General features: G+C 34.7%; 2 protein-coding genes across 3 annotated transcripts; one reads left to right on the top strand and one right to left on the bottom strand.

The window, feature by feature from the left end:
* The first annotated feature begins 9,113 nt into the window (after window positions 1–9,113).
* Window positions 9,114–12,825, top strand: LOC102616936 (wax ester synthase/diacylglycerol acyltransferase 3-like). Its single transcript, XM_006468894.3, has 5 exons — window positions 9,114–9,365; window positions 9,659–10,228; window positions 11,774–12,127; window positions 12,279–12,416; window positions 12,521–12,825. Exons 1-5 carry the CDS (start codon window positions 9,174–9,176, stop codon window positions 12,665–12,667), a joined length of 1,401 nt encoding a protein of 466 aa, XP_006468957.2. The 5' UTR covers window positions 9,114–9,173; the 3' UTR covers window positions 12,668–12,825.
* A 1,531-nt stretch (window positions 12,826–14,356) lies between these two features.
* LOC102615367 (putative MO25-like protein At5g47540) lies at window positions 14,357–16,634 on the bottom strand. Of its 2 annotated transcripts, none has more exons than XM_052435096.1 (2): window positions 15,136–16,634; window positions 14,357–14,791 (listed from the first exon to the last, which is right to left on the bottom strand). In XM_052435096.1, the coding sequence occupies exon 1, from the start codon at window positions 16,541–16,543 to the stop codon at window positions 15,563–15,565; it is 981 nt and encodes a 326-aa protein (XP_052291056.1). In that variant the 5' UTR covers window positions 16,544–16,634; the 3' UTR covers window positions 14,357–14,791; window positions 15,136–15,562. The 2 variants fall into 2 exon arrangements, with proteins under 2 accessions (XP_052291056.1, XP_006468951.2); XM_006468888.4 differs by having other exon boundaries at window positions 14,357–14,799.
* Between the last annotated feature and the right edge of the window lie 1,008 nt (window positions 16,635–17,642).

The following is a 17,642-nucleotide window of genomic DNA, read 5'->3' on the forward strand; positions in this document are numbered from 1 at the left end:
GTAACCTGCTACAGTGAAAATTTTTCCAAATTTTTAGTTTGACCCCAAAACTGTATAAAACTGTAGTATGACCCAAAACGTTATGAGACTTTGCAAATAGGTCCAATTTCAGAATTTCTAAGTAATGCTTTGTCAATCCCAAAACTTTCTGAAATTATGATTTCACTCAAACTTTGTAAAATTATATAATGGCCCAAAAACATTTAAATAGTTTCAGATAGGTCCAAATCCGAAATTTAAAAACTCTATCAAAGATTTTAACAATGCTTTTATTTTAGTCCAAAATGCTTTAATTTCATAACATCATTTTCTTATTATAAAAGCATAATTCATAAATCTTTGCTTAATAAATACATGTGATTTGTTATCATCAAAATCAATTTTTATAGCCATATAGGCTAACAATCTCCCCCTTTTTGATGATAACAAAACACATTAAAAACTTTAATCTTGTTATGAAAAAGCTCCCCCTTAATCAATGCAAGTTAAAAAATGATTTGAAAATTGTTTGACCAAAAACTCCCCCTACATACATGCTCCCCCTAAATATATGTATTTTCATAACACTTATTAAATCATTCTCCCCCTTCATCATAAAAAAGAATAAAAGAATAAAAGAATAAAAGCTCCCCCTATCAATCATCAAAATAGCAACACAAGCTCATTAGTAAAAAAAAAAAAAAAAGATATCCATAAGCATAAGAAAATCCATATAATCCATAATGATCAACCAAAACAAATCCATAACATCCAACATAAATAGTCACAACAAATCCATATCATTCAAAACAAATACATAAACCGAAAAGCATAATAACCATCCATAGAGTCGAAAATAAAAGAACACACAATGCAGTAAATGAAATGTAGGTGTGTCCAAGTACAAGCATAAGATACTACTCAGGTGGTGAGGATGGAGGTGAAGGAGGTGGAAATGGATATGGAATGTTGAAGTGCTCGAAGAGGAGGCGCTGTCCATGAATGAGCTGCTGCTGCAGCTGCCGCTACTGCTGCTGCTTCTGCTGAAGCTCAGTCTGCCGCACCGAAAGTGTCCGCACCTCATCCATAAGTTGCTGAAGAGTAACATCTCCAGAGGTAGGAGGTCGCGGAGGTGATGAAACAGATGCAGATACACTAGGAGCTGAAGCAACCGTGGAAGAAACTCGGTGTCTACGCTGCCCTCGAAATGAGAGTGAGAATACTGGAAGCTGATCAGCTGGAATCACAGCATTTAGTGGCCGATCATCACTTGGGGCTAGAAAGGTAAACTTGTTATCGCTGTATTTGACCCAAGTGCCATCCTTCCACTCAAAGCCTAACCCAACAATAACCTCATCCCCAATACCCTTGGACGGCCTACAAGATGGTTCTAGAATCGGCACTTCAAAGAATTTAAGAATTCGGGTAATGAAATGACTATAAGGAAGAAAGCGGGTAATCAAGGCTGGAATGCTCAACATGGTGCGAACGATGGAATAGCCCAAGTTAACTGGGCGACCTCTAAGAATACAGTCAATCATGGCGACATCCATGTGAGAAACCTCATCTAAATGTCCTGATCTAGGAAGTACAATGGACTGGATGATACGAAATAAAAAATGAGTTTGAAGACAAAGACACTGAGTACGGAAATGAATGGTACAGTCTTCAACAGAAAGATCATTACGCCGACAAATATTATGAACGGCATCAACATGAACATAGTCATCAATATCAGGAGGTTTCCTAAGAGAAAAAATGTCTAGGCCATCATCGGAAGATCCTAAGATGTTGTTCAAGTCCGAATCATCAAACTCAATCAAAACTCCTCCAACTGACCATCCTTGAAACCCATTTTCAACATCTAAATCCTTAGATCCCAATTCCTACCTAGATTTTGGGCCGAGTTTTCTCTCTCTAGATTTCTCACTCTCAAGCCGTTTTTGCTTCAATTTATTTCACCAAATCACTTTCAATCTTCATCATCTTCATTCTATTTGGTGTTTTTATCTTCAAATCCAACAAAATCATCATGTCAAGCTCTAGGCCGGTTCGAAGAAAAGGTAAAGAACCGGTTCAACCATCCACACGACCACGGGAAGCAAGGGGCACCTCTAGTCAATCCACCTTTGAGTCTATTCATTTTCAGAACAAGCAACACTTGATCAAAAGGTTCCAACAAAACTTTCGGACTCGTGAGGGTTCTTAATGAGATGGGGAATGATTTTCTTGATTCAATTTGATGTGGAAATAGAAGAAAAAGATGGATTTTGGAGTGAAATCAAGAGAGGAGAAAGCGGCTTCTAGAGAGAGAATAAGAATGGTTTGCCGAATGAGGAGAAAATGATGAACAGCACAAATACTCACGAATCCAGCTTGCCGGATTTCCTAACCGGCAAGCCGGTTATTGGGCAGAAACCAAGCAACCGAAATCGGTTTGCCGGTTTTGAGATTCGGTTGGCCGGATAAGTACCTGAGAGCATCATGAGGAAAATTCAGCTTGCCGGTTTCTTTAACCGGTTGGCCGGTTTCGAGTGCTTCAAAAAATAATCGGTTTTCTGGATGTCTTGAACCAGAAATCCGGTTTTGTTCCAGCAAAGCATGCACGTGAATTCGGTTTTCCGGATTGAAGAACCGGTAGACCGGTTATGAGGCAGAGACCAACCAAAGCTAATCCGGTTTTCTAGATTGAAAATTCGGTTGTCCGGAATTTGTCCCGAGAGAGATTAATAAAAAAAAGTTTTTCCGGAAGAATAAAAAGGGAATATTTGCTAGCTCCTATACTTGTACTACACACACCATTTTATTTCCGGCCTTAAAAATTGATTAATTCTAAATCATTTTGAAATTTAAAACTTTTCAATAAGCCATTTAATGCATGAAACACAAAATTATAAAATCATAAGTTTACAAGCATATCAAGTTATCTAATTCATGAAGCATAAATTCATATGATAACAAGCATATCAAGCCATGTATTAAAACATGAATTAAGATTCAACATTCATCATTCCAAGCTCATGTCTTATCTTTATAAAAATCTCTTCGCAAAGAGGTTTTGTAAAGAAATCCGCAAGTTGATTTTCAGTGGAAACAAATTTAATTACGACATCTCCTTTTTGAACATGATCTCTAAGGAAATAATGTCTAATTTCTATATGCTTAGTCTTAGAATGTTGAATAGGATTCTTAGAAAGATTTGTAGCACTAGTATTGTCACATAAGATAGGAATTTGATCAAGCTTAATACCATAGTCTCTAAGGGTTTGTTTCATCCATAGAATTTGTGCATAACAACTACCTGAGGCAATATATTCTGCCTCGGTGGTTGAAAGCGCAACCGAGTTTTGTTTCTTACTAAACCAAGAGACAAGAGAATGGCCTAGGAAGTGACATGTCCCACTAATACTTTTTCTATCAACCTTATACCCAGCAAAATCAGCATCCGAATAACAACCACACCGGATTAATCCATTTTGTTTCTAAATACCCACTTAGTACCTATAATGGATTGATGTTCCGGATTAGGAACTAACTCCCACACATTGTTTCTCTCAAATTGATTCAACTCCTCTTGCATTGCCATAATCCAAGATTCATCATTTTCCGCATCCGCAAAGGATTTTGGTTCAATTTGAGAAATAAATGCAGCATGCTCACATGTGTTCCTAAGAGATGATCTAGTGGTAACATCTCGTGAGGGATCTCCTAAAATTACATCCTTAGGGTGAGAGGATACATACCTCCACTCCTTGGGGAGTGTTTGTGAAGTACCTTCATTTTGCTCTGCATTTGGTTCTTCATGATGTTCCTCTTGAATTCCAGGTGGTGCGTATTCTTGGCTGTCATTTGATGCTTCTTGTTGTTGTTCTTCTTCTACATTATCATCAACAAAGACTTTCTCCGTAGAGGAAGGGTTAGACTCATCAAATGTAACATGCATAGATTTTTCCACAACTAAAGTTCTTTTGTTATAAACTCTATAAGTTTTGCTTGAATTTGAATAACCAAGAAAGATACCAACATCAGATTTTGGATCAAATTTACCAAGATTATATTTTGTGTTCAAAACAAAACATTTGCATCCAAAAACTTTAAAATAACCAATGTTGGTTTTCTATCTTTCCAAAGCTCATATGGAGTTTTATTAAGATTAGGTCTAATCAACACACGATTTAAAACATAACAAGCGGTGTTGACGGCTTCGGCCCAAAAATACTTAGGCAAAGAGTTTTCATTCAACATGGTCCTAACCATTTCTTGAATAGACCTATTCTTTCTCTCTACTACTCTATTTTGTTGTGGAGTCCTAGGTGATGAAAATTGATGTTCAATGCCAAAGTCATTACAAAAATTTTCAAATGCATGATTTTCAAATTCTCCACCATGATCACTTCGAATACAAGAAATAGAATAACCTTTTTCATTTTGAACCTTTTTATAGAAAATTCGAAATGCATCAATGGCATCATCCTTATTAGCTAAGAACAATACCTATGTGTATCTAGAATAATCATCCACAATTACAAATGCATAAAATTTTCCACTTAAACTAGCATATCTAGAAGGTCCAAATAAATCTATATGAAGCAATTGAAGTGGTTTTGAAGTGGAGACATGATTCTTGCTTTTAAAGAAAGTTTTGATTTGTTTTCCAAATTGGCATGCTTCACAAGTTCTATCTTTTTGAAAATTGATTTTTGGAAGACCTTTTACTAAATCATTTTTCATGATTTTTGAAATCAAATCCATGCTTGCATGACCTAATCTTCTATGCCACAACCAACCATCATCATGCAATGCGAAGAGACATTTCTCATTTGTTGATGCACAATCTATATTAATGGTATAGACATTAACACATCTATTTCCTACAAACAATACTTTCCCATCACATGCATTCTCAATAACACACTTTGATTCATCAAAAATAACTCTATATCCTTTATCACATAATTGACTAATACTAAGCAAATTGTGTTTCAAGTTTTCAACCAAACATACATTTTCAATGAGAGTAGAGGATACACTACCGACATTTCCAATCTCAATGATTTTTCCTTTTGAATTATCCTCAAACGAAACATCTCCTCCATTTTCGATCTTGGTAAAGCTTGAAAACCAAGAATAATTCCCTGTCATGTGTCTTGAACAACTGCTGTCCAAGTACCACTTATTCTTCTTCTTCTTTGAGCCCTGTAGAAAAAATCTCAAGTTTTAGGTACCCAAACCTTTTTGGGTCCTTGAGAGTTAGCAATGGTTCCTTTCGGAACCCAAACACATTTCATACCATAATATGCATTTCTCTTCACTGCACATCTATTTTTCATATGGACATCTTGATTGCAATAATGACATACAATTTTATTGTTAATAGATGTATTCTTCATAAAATAACTGTTGTAAAATTTTTGTTTCAAATTCGGTTTATAACCTATGCCACTTTTGTCAAATACACATTTTTGTGAGTTTAGCAAATTGTCCAACATCTTTTGCCCATTTGTGAATTTTAGCACAATTTCATTTAGTTCATTGCTCTTCTTTCTAAGTATTTCATTCTCATTTTTTAAGTCATTCATGTGTGACTTTAAGTGCTCATGTGAGGTGCTAGAATTCTCAAATAATGCAATACTATCACACAATGTTTTATTTTCTAATTCTAGGCATGTAATCTTTGCACTAAATGAATCATTTTCATTCTTAAGCTCTATCATCTTCTTTTTAAGACATATATTCTTTTTACCAATCTTCATTAGCTCATCATGCAAATCCTTAAAAGCATCATGCAATTCATCATATGTAGGAAGAACACTTACTTCATCAAGTTCATCACATGATTCTTCCCCAATAGCCATGAGAGCTAAGTTTGTCATTTCTTGTTGCTCATCATCATCACTTGTTTCCTCATCGCTATCATCCCATGTGGCCACCATAGCCTTCTTCTTGAATTTGTTGAGAAGAGGACATTTCGGTCGTATGTGTCCAGGCTTCTTGCATTCATAACAAGTGATTGGCTCATTCTTCTCCTTCTTATTCTTGTAGCCCCTGAACTTTCTCTGCTCATTGTTCTTTTTGTAAAATTTTCTGAATCTTCTAGCCAACATAGCCAGCTTCTTATCATCCATTTCGCTTTCCTCACCACTCTCATGTTTTGAAGCCTTGAGAGCAATGTTTTTCTTCTTTTCCTCTTACTCTTTTTCAGTTGCCAAATCTTCTTCATATGAAATAAGAGAGCCAATTAAATCATCAATAAGTAATACATTTAAATCTTTGGCTTCCTCAATGACAGTCCTTTTTGGTCTCCATTCCTTAGGAAGTGACCTAATGATTTTCTTGACTTTTTCGCTATTTGAAAAAGTCTTTCCTAGGGCTCCTAGAGTGTTCACTATGTCCGTGAATCTAGTATACATAGAGTACACATTTTCATTTTGTTCCATTTGGAACAATTCGTATTGTCGAGTGTACCTACTTATTTTAGATTCTTTCACTTGGTTCGTGCCTTCATAGACAACCTCAAGTTTGTGCTAAATCTCATTAGCACTTTCGCAACTAGACACTCTATGAAACTCTTTCTTATCTAAAGCACAAAACAAGGCATTCGTGACCTTGGAGTTTAGAGAAGCTTTTCTCTTTTTGAAATCATTCCAATCCCGTGAAGGTTTTGGAATATCTTCTCCTACTTCATTTTTAGTCAAAGGCATGAAAGGATTATTATTAACGATTTCCCAAATCTCATAATCTAAGGCTTGCAAGTAAATTCTCATCCTAGTTTTCCAATATGGGTAATCGTTTCCATCAAAGTAAGGTGGTCTAGTGGTGGACTGCCCTTCCCTAAATGTGGAATCATTTTGAGTTGCCATTGATCTTTAGCTCTAGATGGTTAAATCTAAATAAGAGCACATCGCTCTGATACCAAATGAAATATAAGTGTGCAACCCAAGAGGGGGGTGAATTGGAAATTTAAAAATTAACCTAGCAAATCCACACAACAAGCAATCTAATGCCTTAATAAAAATTGAAAGCAATAAGTTTAATAAAGGCACAATAATTAAAGAGTAAGGGAGAAGAGAAACAAACACACGAATTTTTATGTGGTTCGGCAATCTCCGCCTACGTCCACGCCTCCAAGCAATCCAAGCTAGAGGATTTCACTATCCAAGCCTTTCCGAGGCTTCAACCGATTACAATTGACTTCGAGGTGTCAATAAACCTTTACAACAAAGAGATTATCTCCCAATCTCTTCACTCAAGTGTCTCACACACTCAAACTCTTACAAATGAAATGAAGAAATGAAAGTTACAATCAAACTCACTCAATGAGTAGATATTCAAAGATGAAGAACAATGAATGATTCAATGATTTGTGTTTTGCAAGTTGAAGGCTCAAGATATTATGTGTGCTTTTTGTTTTTGCTTGTTGGAGAGATTCAAAATGAGTTGGATTTGAGTTCTTATATTTTGAGGTCAAAAACTAGCCGTTACTCACATTCCAGGCGTATCCGGTTTGCCGTTTATGGAATCCGGTAAGCCGGATTTATGTTACCGTTAAAGCAAAATTCAAAATTTTGCCTAACCGGCTTGCCGTTTTCGTTCTGGACGCTTGCTGCCCGTATCCGGATTTCTGGTTTTCAGAATCCAGATAGCCGCTTGCTACAGTAACCTGCTACAGTGAAAATTTTCCTAAATTTTTAGTTTGACCCCAAAACTTTATAAAACGGTAGTATGGCCCAAAACGTTATGAGACTTTGCAAATATGTCCAATTTCAGAATTTCTAAGTAATGCTTTGTCAATCCCAAAACTTTTTAAAATTATGATTTCGCCCAAACTTTGTAAAATTATATAATGGCCCAAAAACATTTAGATAGTTTCAGATAGGTCCAAATCTGAAATTTAAAAACTCTATCAAAGATTTTAACAATGCTTTCATTTTAGTCCAAAATGCTTTAATTCCATAACATCATTTTCTTATTATAAAAGCATAATTCATAAATCTTTGCTTAATAAATACATGTGATTTGTTATCATCAAAATCAATATTTATAGCCATATAGGCTAACAACACCATCAATTACTTTATTATTTTTTTGTTATTTTTCTTAAATTTCCTATATTTTTAGTACTAAGAAGATAATTACAAACTTGTAGTTATTATTATTATTTTCTTAAAAAGGTAGGTATAGACAAAGTTCAAATTAATTTGTTGGTCACTATCGTCCTGAAAATTCAAACTCACGTGGGCCAAAAAAATAAACTTGAAAAACACTCAACCATGCCTTGGGGCAAATTATACACTATAAACCATTTATCTCCTTTTTTTTTATTTAATCTAATAGTAAACAAAAAATTTATGTGAGGAGATTTGAACTAGCTGAATCCCACAAATTATTTTTTTCATTTCCCTACCATTTGAACTCAAATGATTAATTAAATAAAACAACTTAACCTGATCTTGTCGTTGTTTAAAGATTATAAAGGAAAGAGATTATTTTATTTGGTCTTTCTAGAATTTTAATGTACCATATAAGACAAAGAAAAAAAAAATTACTTTAGAAAACGTTTTAACTTGAAGCAATTGATTGTTGCCAATCTGCCATTGGACTAATCTCATGGTTCAAATTCAATGCACGCATACCTCCTTCCCCACCAAGCGTATCCGTATGAGAGAGGAGCTTTCTATCTCGAAATTCATCGAAAGATTACATATAATTAGCGTGATAAATATTAAATTATGAATATAAGTTTTAGAATATATATGTTAACACTTTTGCTAATGAAATTTGATCTACATTGATCTACATTAAATTAAGAATACAAGTTCCAAATACTAGGACAGAGGTTAATTTTCAACGAGTACCATGTTAAAATATCTAATGAATTCAATAGTAACTTTGCTACCTTGAAAAATGACATTTATCATCATGTGCTCACGGAACTTTGCATTAATAGCAATATCAGAAAATCAGTAGAAATGGAACCCCTGATTCTTTCCCTGTGACATTTATTGTCCCGTAAAATAATAAATGGGAAAGAAATGTATTTACTATATGAGCTGGGAAAATTTAATGCTTGACAAAGATGGCTAGCTAACTTGCTTGCCATTTATATTTAACCAAGACCAAGAGAAAGAGAAGCTCGTACTCAAAAGAAGTAAAAAAAAAAAAAGAAAGGTTCAGGATCTAACACAAAACTGGAAATGGAGTGTGAGAAAGCTGATGAAGTGGTAGCAGAGCCTGTGAGCCCAATTGGGCAATATTTCAATAGCTCTACTCTATCAATCTCCATTCTTGCTGTTTTGGAATTAGAAGTGCCCTTTGATGATTCGCTGGCTATTCCGTTGCTAAAGGATATTTTCCTTCCCATCAACCCTCGCTTCTCCTCCATCATGGTAATTAGTTATATTCCTATCATTTCTCTTTTCTCTTTCTCTTCCCGCATATTTTTACATGTTTTAAAATGCTCATTTAAGGTTAAATTGTGCGGTCTGATTACACTATATATAGAATTATTCTGTAGGTACACCAAGTTGTTTAGTCTTTAAATATATTAAAGGTTGTGTCTACGATGCTGTATGTGTTCTTAAAAAAACTTTACCAACAAAAATTTTATTTAAATAACCTCCATTTAAAAAAATATATCAAACGGATCTTAATATATTGAAAAGTGCTTTTATTGAAACAGGTTGTGGAAAAAAATGGAGTGAAACATTGGAAAAGCGTTGAAGTGAAGCTCAAAAACCACGTCTATGTTCCAAATTTTCCCGTTGGCATGTCACAACAATTCTACGACAAGTGCCTGCAAGATTACTTATCAAAATTATCCGCGGAACAAATGCCTCAAAGCCAACCATTGTGGGAAGTTCACATAGTAAAATATCCAACGAGCAATGCAGCAAGTAGTGTGATATTCAAGCTTCATCATGCACTTGGCGACGGCTTCTCATTGATGGGAGCTCTTCTTTCATGTCTTCAAAGAGCCGATGATCCTTCTCGCCCCTTGACATTTCCTAGTGTTCGAATGAGACCAGACATTAATGGCAGTAGTATATTCAAGAATGTACCTAAGTTTTTCAATACTGTGTTCAATACAGCTTCAGATTTTTGCTGGAGCATGATCAAAAGCAGCTTGATTGAAGACGATAAAACGCCAATAAGATCTGGTAGTGCTGCGGCGGGCTGGTTGCCAATTACTATAACAACAATGACATTCCCTCTCCATCAAATCAAGCAAATTAAGGACAATCTTGGAGCGGTAAGTATCTTAATCACGATGACATTAAATTAACATCAATAATATTCTTGTTGCATGTAGTTTTGAAGACACCGCCTGAACACAATATGTGGATCACATATATTGTGTGTCCACATACGAGTAGTATTTTGGGAGAACGTGACAAGTGGTTAAGTTAATTACACATATTTTGAATTTAATATAAAAACAATCTTAGATATAAAAATTTTTAACAGTAAGAAATAAGAAAATAAAAATAAATTATTCCAAATTTTTTATAGTTAGAAAGAAGTGGTAGGATGTCTATATCATTTCCACCTAAAAAATGTTGTTAGCTTGGCCATTGATCTAGCCATTTCTAAAAATAAAATACCCCATCAACTCTTCGGCCCTTTGATGGTCCACATATCTAAGATTGTGGGAGCACTTCTCTTAGGTATTGTCATTACATATGAAACATATAGTAGAACATTTTTCTTCACAAGAGAGAATAAAACATTTTTTTCCGCTAATATTGACTTCTCAAAATGAGAGTGAACATCACATGATCTTGTGATTTTGGTTTTTATGTATTTTGAACTCACAGAATGTGATGATGAATATTGATAATGACCCGGTGACAAAGATCATCAAAAGCTTTAATTAATAACCGAGCCAGAAAAATACTCAGTGCCGACATAAGCTTCACTATTTCCAGGACAATTTATTGTCAATGAAAATTTGCAGAGGGGTCGGCATGTTTCACCTCTCACATCCCCTTTCTGTAAATTATAGAATTATATTTCGTAGGTGCAGTGAAATGTTGTAATAAACTTGGAACACAATTAGTTTGACAAAACATAGCCACGTGATTACAACAAAAGGCTTTCATTTTCGTTGAAAGGCCAGAGAAAAATAGAGAGAAAATAGATAGGAATGACCATGAGATACACTAGAAGTTTAAATAATATTTAGGAAAAAAATTTTCTAACTGAGAAATAAGAAAATAAAAATAAATTATTCCACAGCTTTTTTGTTGTTTATTGTCATTTATATTCAACACTGTGCTTCTTGGTATGCTATGAAATTATGTCGTTGATTTTATTTATCACTTTTTTTAAGTAAAATTAAATTAAAAATATTTTTTTTAAAATTGCATTGTTTTTCCTTAATAATGCCAAATCCACCTGCATTCAAATGCGGGTCTCAATTTATAATACTAAACCCACCTGCAACCCGTAAAATTATCCGTAGTAGACAGGTTTTGACTGGTGGGTCCGGGTGGATTTACGGATTTGCGGGCACAATTACCGTCCTTAGGTGTCGACAATTCCAGCTCATAAATTGAAAGGACGATTTTTATGGACCCCTTTATGTGTCTGGCCGCCGCAGATAGTTAAAAATAAAATGGATTACTGATTACTGAAGGATTCTAGGAGTGGCTCTTAGGGCAATAAGAGATTTTATATTTTGTTAATTGGACTAATCAACACCCACAATCAACTAATTAAATTAAATTAGCTTAACTATTTAAAAGCTATTTGTCTATATTTTAACCGTTATGTAATGTCAAGTGACAATATACAGACATTAAACGATGTTATTACGGGAACTATATTTTTGGGGATTCGATTATACATGCAAGCAGTGAACCAGGAGTCAACTAATCTACATTCAACAGCAGTGGTACTGTTCAACACCAGGATGTTCAAAAGCATCAGTTCCATCAAGGAGATGGTTAAGCCTGGCAGTAAGGCACCTTGGGGAAACCATTTTTCATTTTTGCACATATCAGTTCCTCAATTAACCAATGCGGAGGTCCAAAACCCACTGAAATTCATCCAGAAAGCTCAAGAGATCATCCAGAGTAAGCGCAGTTCTTTCGGTGCTTACCTTACTGCCAAGCTTTTGGAGACTGTGAAGAAATTGAGAGGCCATGAGGTAGGATTGTTAAAAATTTATTTAAGCTTTTACTAAATATGTGGAGCAATACTGCCACGTCATATTGTCGAGAATTTCAGCATTTTTCTTAAGTACTACAAAAATTGTGCCATGTGTGCGATTATACTTATTAGGTCCAGTTGTAATGCAGACAGCAGCTAAATTTATCCATGGCTCGCTGAATAACTCCAGTTTAGCGATTACCAATATGATGGGACCGGTGGAAAAGATGGCTTTGGCCAATCATCCCATCAAAGGCTTGTACTTTATGGTGGCTGGTTCACCTCAGGTATAGGTTAACTGATATTTCAGCTAAAATTTAAAAAAAAAATAAAAAAATAAAAAAAAAATTGGAATTTGATTGACTATATTTGTCCATTTATGGGTTTACAGAGTCTTGTGGTGACGATTGTGACCTACATGGGAAATCTAAGGGTTTCATTAGGAACAGAAGAAGGCTTCATTGATTCTCCAAAGCTGAAGTCATGCATCGAAAATGCCTTTGAGATGATACTCGATGCTGCATCCGCAACTCCTTGAAGCACAAATTTTCTTAATGGTCATCGTGCCTCATTTGGCCCATAACTACTTTTCCTATTATTTTGCTGCTTAGGTTGATGCTAATTATTCAATTTCAATGGATTATGCATTTTCTCCAAAAATTTATATTACTCCTTTTGGACATCATTGCGAACTAATTTTGTGCATCATGAAATGAAAAGCTCTCTATATAAATGAATTAAGCTTATATATATATACCAAATATTTTATTTCAAAAGGGAAAAAAAAACTTGAATTAAGCTTACTATATACATAATTGGCTTTTTCTTTTAATAGACTAATCGATTATTTATAACAAGTAATTTGTTAATGTTACAATTAGATATCTATCAAGACTAATTTAGGTTAAGATCAAATCTTATAGACATCTATCTACTAAGACAAATCTAGATCATATTTTAAAAAGAAAAATTTAGATCAAGATTAATTCTTATTATATCACCATCCATATTTCTGCCCCATTCATAATTAAGAGGGTTAATTTCGGCCTACCCCCTCGTAAAGTGACAATATTCAAATTGCCCCTGTTACTATTAAAAACCTCATGTTACCCCCCAAAACTTGTTATCTCTCTATTATTTTTAATGCCTTAAAGGATAAAATAGTGTCTGCACATTTTCCTAACAGTCAATTAATAGAAAAAGGTCAAACCTAGGTAGACTATTTTTCATGGGTCCAAATTTCTTGAGGTTTTTCAAAAGACACATAAATATTTCAAATATTTATAGTATGTTCCCTAATACTTTAAAATATTTTTTATTTTGTGCCTATATGACTAATTTTTTTGAACGGATTAAATTTTACCTTTTTATATTTAAAAAATTTTATTTTAAAAAATAAATATAGGAATTAATTAAATGCTACAAATGGAAAAAGAATAATATATTACCTTTTTTCATATTTTTTATTATTATCATTATTATTCTTTTTTCATTTTCTAAAGGTACTTAAAGAAAATATAGATATAAAAAAAAATCAAAGAACAAAAGAAAATTGTTACTGGATTTTCACCGAACAAATTAAAGGAGTAAGGATGAGAAAAATGAAAGCAAAGAAAAAAAATGCTACTGGAGTCATGTACATGAAAGAAAAAAATTAATGAAAAAGACGAAGAAGGAGTAAGGATGAGAAAAAAAAACAAATGAAAGGAAAAGATGAAGGAGTAACGATGACAAAAATGAAAGGAAAGAAAAAAGGTACTGGAGTCATGTACATGAAAGAAAAGAAAAAAAATGAAGAAAAAGATGAAGGAGTAAAGATAAAAAAAATGAAAGAAAAGATGAAGAGAAATGAAAGAAAAAAGACGGAGATGGCATTATCGTAACTTATATACGATGGCATGTATTGTAATTTATTTAACTAACATGTCTAATTAAGGAAAACTATCAAATTATTTAGGCATACTAAGTCATTTCAATACTTTATTTTTTAATTTATTTTTCAATAATTAATCTTTCATTAACTTTTTTTTTTTTAAAGACTAGTCATACATCAACCATTTTTTTTAGTTTTACAATGACGTTACAAAAATATTCTGTTAAGGTAGGGGTATTTTTGTACTTTTATGAGTCAACGACGGTTAATGGTTAAAAATAACGAGTTTTGGGGGATAACTTGATACGTTCAATAGTAAGGGAGCGATTTAAAAATTGTCACTGCACAAGAGAATAAATCTAAATGAACCCTAATTAAGAAAATATGTGTACTCTACCCATAATTATGAGAAGAAAAATCTACCTCCACTACTATGGCAAGGAATTAAGTCCCATAAAATAATTATGGGACTCAAACCATGAATCTAGCCGCCCAATTTTAGGCTTCCCAGTTCTTAAAAGCTTGTAACAAGCTAACAAGTGTAGACTCATTCGGCCTGACATTATCAAGGTGCATTCTTTGAAACTCCTCAAAAGCCTCTTGAGCTCTCTCATTCCTAACATACGCATTAATCATAGCTGTCCACGAAACAACATTTCTCGTTTGCATTTGCTCAAAAACCCCTCGGGCAGCATCCAAATCCCCTGAGGTGGCAAGGCCAGAGATCATCGTCGTCCACGAAACCACACTTTTAACATCGCATTTTATCAAACACCTTACGCCCACCGTCTACATCCCTGCACATGAAATAAAACTCCATCAAAGTGTTTTGCTCGAACATATCTCGCAAAAACCTAGCTTTAACGGCTAGCCCGTGAACCTCTTTCCCCTTCTCAATAGCCAAAGATGCAATACAAGCTTTAATAACAAACGGGAAAGTAAACTTGGGATTTAAAGCCATTGTAAATCATAAGGTTATACAGCAAGAGCAGTTGCAGGGAGCTGCCATTAATAGTCAGTGCCCGAATCATAAGATTCCAAGTAAACACACGTGGGCAATGAATTTGACTAAAGACAAGAAGGGCATGATCCGTTTTGCCATAAAAAGAGCAAAGGTCAAGAAGTTTTCTTACTAGTAACTGATCATTAGAGAGACCATGGCGAATGATTTTTGCATGGATAAGCTTCAGCTGACCGAAATTTCTACACTTTCTGAGTAAAACCAGAGCGTCCTGATAAACAAACTTCAATCTTGTGGTGGAGGAATTGAGTAATGGGGTTTTGTGGGCAAGCGGGTCAGGTGTGTATGAAAGACATACCACCATGGTACAGTTTCAGAGGCTTTGAACATATCATATACAAGATGTCACCTCACCTCCCTTGTTAAATAAGAACTGTGGGCTGGCTCGCTGTAGTTGATAAGCTTGATATGTTTTCCATTTCAGTGATGTGGGAAATTTTGGCATAAATGTCAAAAAATAAAATAAAATAGCTTTTCATTGATGAACAATTTAGTCATTTTACATCCATGGAATTAACAAGTAAATAAATAACAACAATTTAGCTTTTAACAGTAACACTGGTGGTATTGATAATCTCCCTCATAACTAGAGACTTGTCAGCTTCGAACTGCTCATCATTCACCCGATCAAGATAAAACTCCCCAAAGAACTGAAGAAGCTTGCTCTGATTCGCCAGCAGAACACGGATGATCTCCTGAGGCTTACTCTGATTCCCAACAAACAGCTTGAACACATGGAAGCACTCGAACTGAATGTGTCTGTTGGAATCTCTGAGAAGATTCATCACGACCCTCAAGTTATTCAATGAGCTAACATATTTGTCTCTCACAGCAGAATTTGAACTGCACTGCAATATATCTCCCAGTAGTTTAACAGCATGCCTTCTTGTGATGTAATTAGGGGATTCGAGCAACTGGGAATTGTATTCTTGAAAGAACCAATCTTGATTCTTGGAAAGAAACTCGGAAACTGTAGACTTATGTCTTGTCAGGAGTTCTCTAAACGTTGCTTGTGCGTCTGAGGCAATCTCGAAACTCGGGTTCTGCAAATATGCAAAGAACTTCTTCATATGATCCGATTCCAACACGTACTTGGCCACGCACTGATGACGAATACAACCTCTGGCAATGGCGCCATAAGTGAGAGCAAGATCATCAACTTGGTACCCAGATAAAAGAATGTCTATCAAGTCCAAATTATTTTCCATATAATCGGAAGCGATATACGGATTCGCCGCGACCCTTCGTCTCTGCAAGCCTGAAATAACGTGAATGGCGTCCAACTGGAGGCCGGACTCGAGCTTTGGGAGAGACAGGATTAGAACACGGAGCCGGCCTTCGCTGAAGAACGTGTTCGTCAATTGGTCGCAGGCTCTCTCTGAAACTGTCACTTCATCATCATCATCACCGAAAAGAACCATCCGCATCTCCGGGATGATTCTCTCCAAGTCCTGAATCGATGACGCCGGTGTTTTGGAAATCGAAATCTTTTTCTTCTTGAATAAGCCAAACCCTACCATGGCTGTGAAGACGAAAATGCAAACTTATTCCCTCGCTCGAAGCTCTGCCCTTCGCTTTTCCCCGTGCTGTTTCTCCTCCGGTAGTTGAAATAATATAGCAGTTTATAAACGTACGTAGTTACCTAATCCAGATAGGAGTTAAAATTTGTAATAAACTCTAATTGGTGTTTAATTCTAATTCATTTGGGATATATGAATGCTTTATACTAATGATACGTGGCATGCCACAATATGAATGGTCTTATTCTGTAGCCTGCATGCATATTGAAGAAATCAATTAGAAGTTGAAGATTACACGAATAGAATACTCGATTTATTAACTATAGAATTCGACGAAGATTTCTGAAGACGTGAAGATTAATTGGATTTGGATTCTATCCTAATCTAATTTATAGGGAATTTTGACACATGAAAATTAAATCATTCTATTAACAATATTAGATTTATTCTTAACTTTCTTTAATAATCATAAAAATTATAATTTTTTACTAACTAAAATCTAAACTCACCGTTTTTGACTAATTAAAATTCAAAACTAACAAACAAATAAAATGCCGTTAGTTTTTTTTTTTTTCATTTTCTTTGATTGTTCTTTGGTCTCTTTTCTTTTTTTTTTTTTTTCCCTTTTCTTCAGTCGTTATTTTTACTTTCCTTTTGGATTCTCCTCCAAACTCTTTAAGAAAAGCTGCCAACCTTCAAAAAAAATTTAGTAAGTAACATTTTTTATTTTAAAAGATTAAGATTGTAACAGACACAAAATTTCTACTCCAAAGATGAAAAACTTGCAAATCAAAAGATAAAAACATCTAATTAGAGTACACTAACGATAAAATAAAATAAGATGTCACCAACAAAGTGTTGGCTTCGCTAGCAATGGAGCCCCCTTAAGTGGCTTGATTGTGTTTGCTCTCTAATTCGAGTCGCAGGGAAGTCACCTTTGTTGGGAGAACATGTGCCTCTCGGTTCGAGTGGGGACTTCTAGTCTGAGTTGTGGTACGGGCTTAAAGGTGCCTCCACAGTTGGGGCCCTCCCTAGGATACCTCATGGTCAAAACCAAAAAATAAATAAATAAATAAGATGTCAAAAGAAGTATCGCAAA

This window comes from Citrus sinensis, chromosome 2, assembly GCF_022201045.2.
Source record: "Citrus sinensis cultivar Valencia sweet orange chromosome 2, DVS_A1.0, whole genome shotgun sequence".
Taxonomy (NCBI): Eukaryota; Viridiplantae; Streptophyta; class Magnoliopsida; order Sapindales; family Rutaceae; genus Citrus; species Citrus sinensis.